The 1,375-nt window shown below is 65.1% G+C and overlaps 1 protein-coding gene across 1 annotated transcript; it reads left to right on the top strand.

Moving 5' to 3' along the window:
- Positions 1–162: 162 nt before the first annotated feature.
- On the top strand, positions 163–1,046 carry LSM10 (LSM10, U7 small nuclear RNA associated). Its single transcript, XM_014946515.1, has 2 exons — positions 163–181; positions 528–1,046. Exon 2 carries the CDS (start codon positions 535–537, stop codon positions 904–906), a length of 372 nt encoding a protein of 123 aa, XP_014802001.1. The 5' UTR covers positions 163–181; positions 528–534; the 3' UTR covers positions 907–1,046.
- The last annotated feature ends 329 nt before the right edge of the window (positions 1,047–1,375 follow it).

The following is a 1,375-nucleotide window of genomic DNA, read 5'->3' as shown; positions in this document are numbered from 1 at the left end:
GAGGGAGGCGGGGGCGAGGGGGCGGGGAGCGGGTGCGTGTGCGAGGGGAGGAGCGGGGCGGGAGAGTGCAAGGGGAGGAGAGGGCGTGTGAGTGTGCAAGGGGGGAGAATACGGTGTGAGTGTGCAAGGGGGAAGGCAGCAGGCACAGGGTGTGCAGAGCGCGGGGGGAGGCAGCACGTGGGTGAGTGTGCAAGGGCGGGAGGATGGTGTGTGCGTGCAAGGCAGGGCATGTGGAGAACACGAGTGAGTGGTGGGAGGGGGCGGTGTACAAGTGAGTGTGCAAGTGGAGCACGGAGTGAGGACCCTGCTGTGCAAGGGGGGGGCACTTGGAGAGTGTGAGGGACTTGTGAGAGGGACAGCGTGCAGGTGAGTGTGCGAGGGGTGGTGTGTGTGTGCACACGAGTGTGCAGGGTGAGGAGGACGGGTCTCCCCGGCGCTGCGGAGGCGGGTGTCCGGCCGGGGCTCAGCACAGCCTCTCCCTCTTCCCTGGCCTCTCCCTCTTCCCCGGCGTCTCCCTCATCCCGCAGCCGTGCCATGGAGGTCAGCCACTCCGTCAAGGAGCGCACCATCGCTGAGAACAGCCTGGTCATCCTGCTGCAGGGCCTGCGCGGCCACGTCACCACCGTGGACCTCCGCGACGAGAGCACGGCCACGGGGCGCGTCACCAACGTGGACGCCTTCATGAACGTGCGCCTGGCCGAGGTGACCTTCACGGACAGGCAGGGCTCGGTGTCCTGCCTGGACGAGCTCTTTGTGACCGGCAGGAACGTCCGCTACGTCCACATCCCCGACGAGGTGGACATCAGGGCCACCATCGAGCAGCAGCTCCAGGCCATCCACAGGGTCCGCTACTTTGGGGGCCGCGACAAGGGCAGGAAGGAGTTCCCTCGCGCCAAGCACAAGTGAGCCCCTGGACTTGCCCCTTCACCGGACTGCCAGCCGCCTCCACGCCTTCCCCCAGGACTCGGGGCTGTGCTGCTCCCCTGGCCGGTGCCTGCCGGGGAGGAGGGTTAATTTTTTTTAATGAATAACTCTGCTTTAGAGGGTCTGTGATCTGAGATCATTTCCTGTTCCGTTGGCAGCTCCTTGTGTCCTTCCTCTGATGGTCCAACAAAGGCCTTTTGGCCAAAGCCGTGTTCTGGGCTTGTTGCTCAGCCCCAGCCATCCTGCAGCTTTGCTCACGGATCTGCAGTCCTGCTGCTACCGGCACCACTGCCCCATGGACCCGCTGGTCCTGAGCTGGGGTGGGGCTGGTGGCCTGTCCCCTTGCTGTCCTTCTGCTGGGCTGGAAGTGTTTAACGGGAGGAGGGTGAGACGAACGTCCCTCCAGGGCTGAGCTCGGAGGGGAAGGGGCAGCACCATCTGCCTGGAGAAG

This window comes from Calidris pugnax, unplaced genomic scaffold (genome assembly GCF_001431845.1).
Source record: "Calidris pugnax isolate Ruff unplaced genomic scaffold, ASM143184v1 scaffold113, whole genome shotgun sequence".
In the NCBI taxonomy this organism is placed as follows: Eukaryota; Metazoa; Chordata; class Aves; order Charadriiformes; family Scolopacidae; genus Calidris; species Calidris pugnax.
Note: the sequence above shows the minus strand (reverse complement) of the source record. Positions and strands in the feature narration are given on the sequence as shown.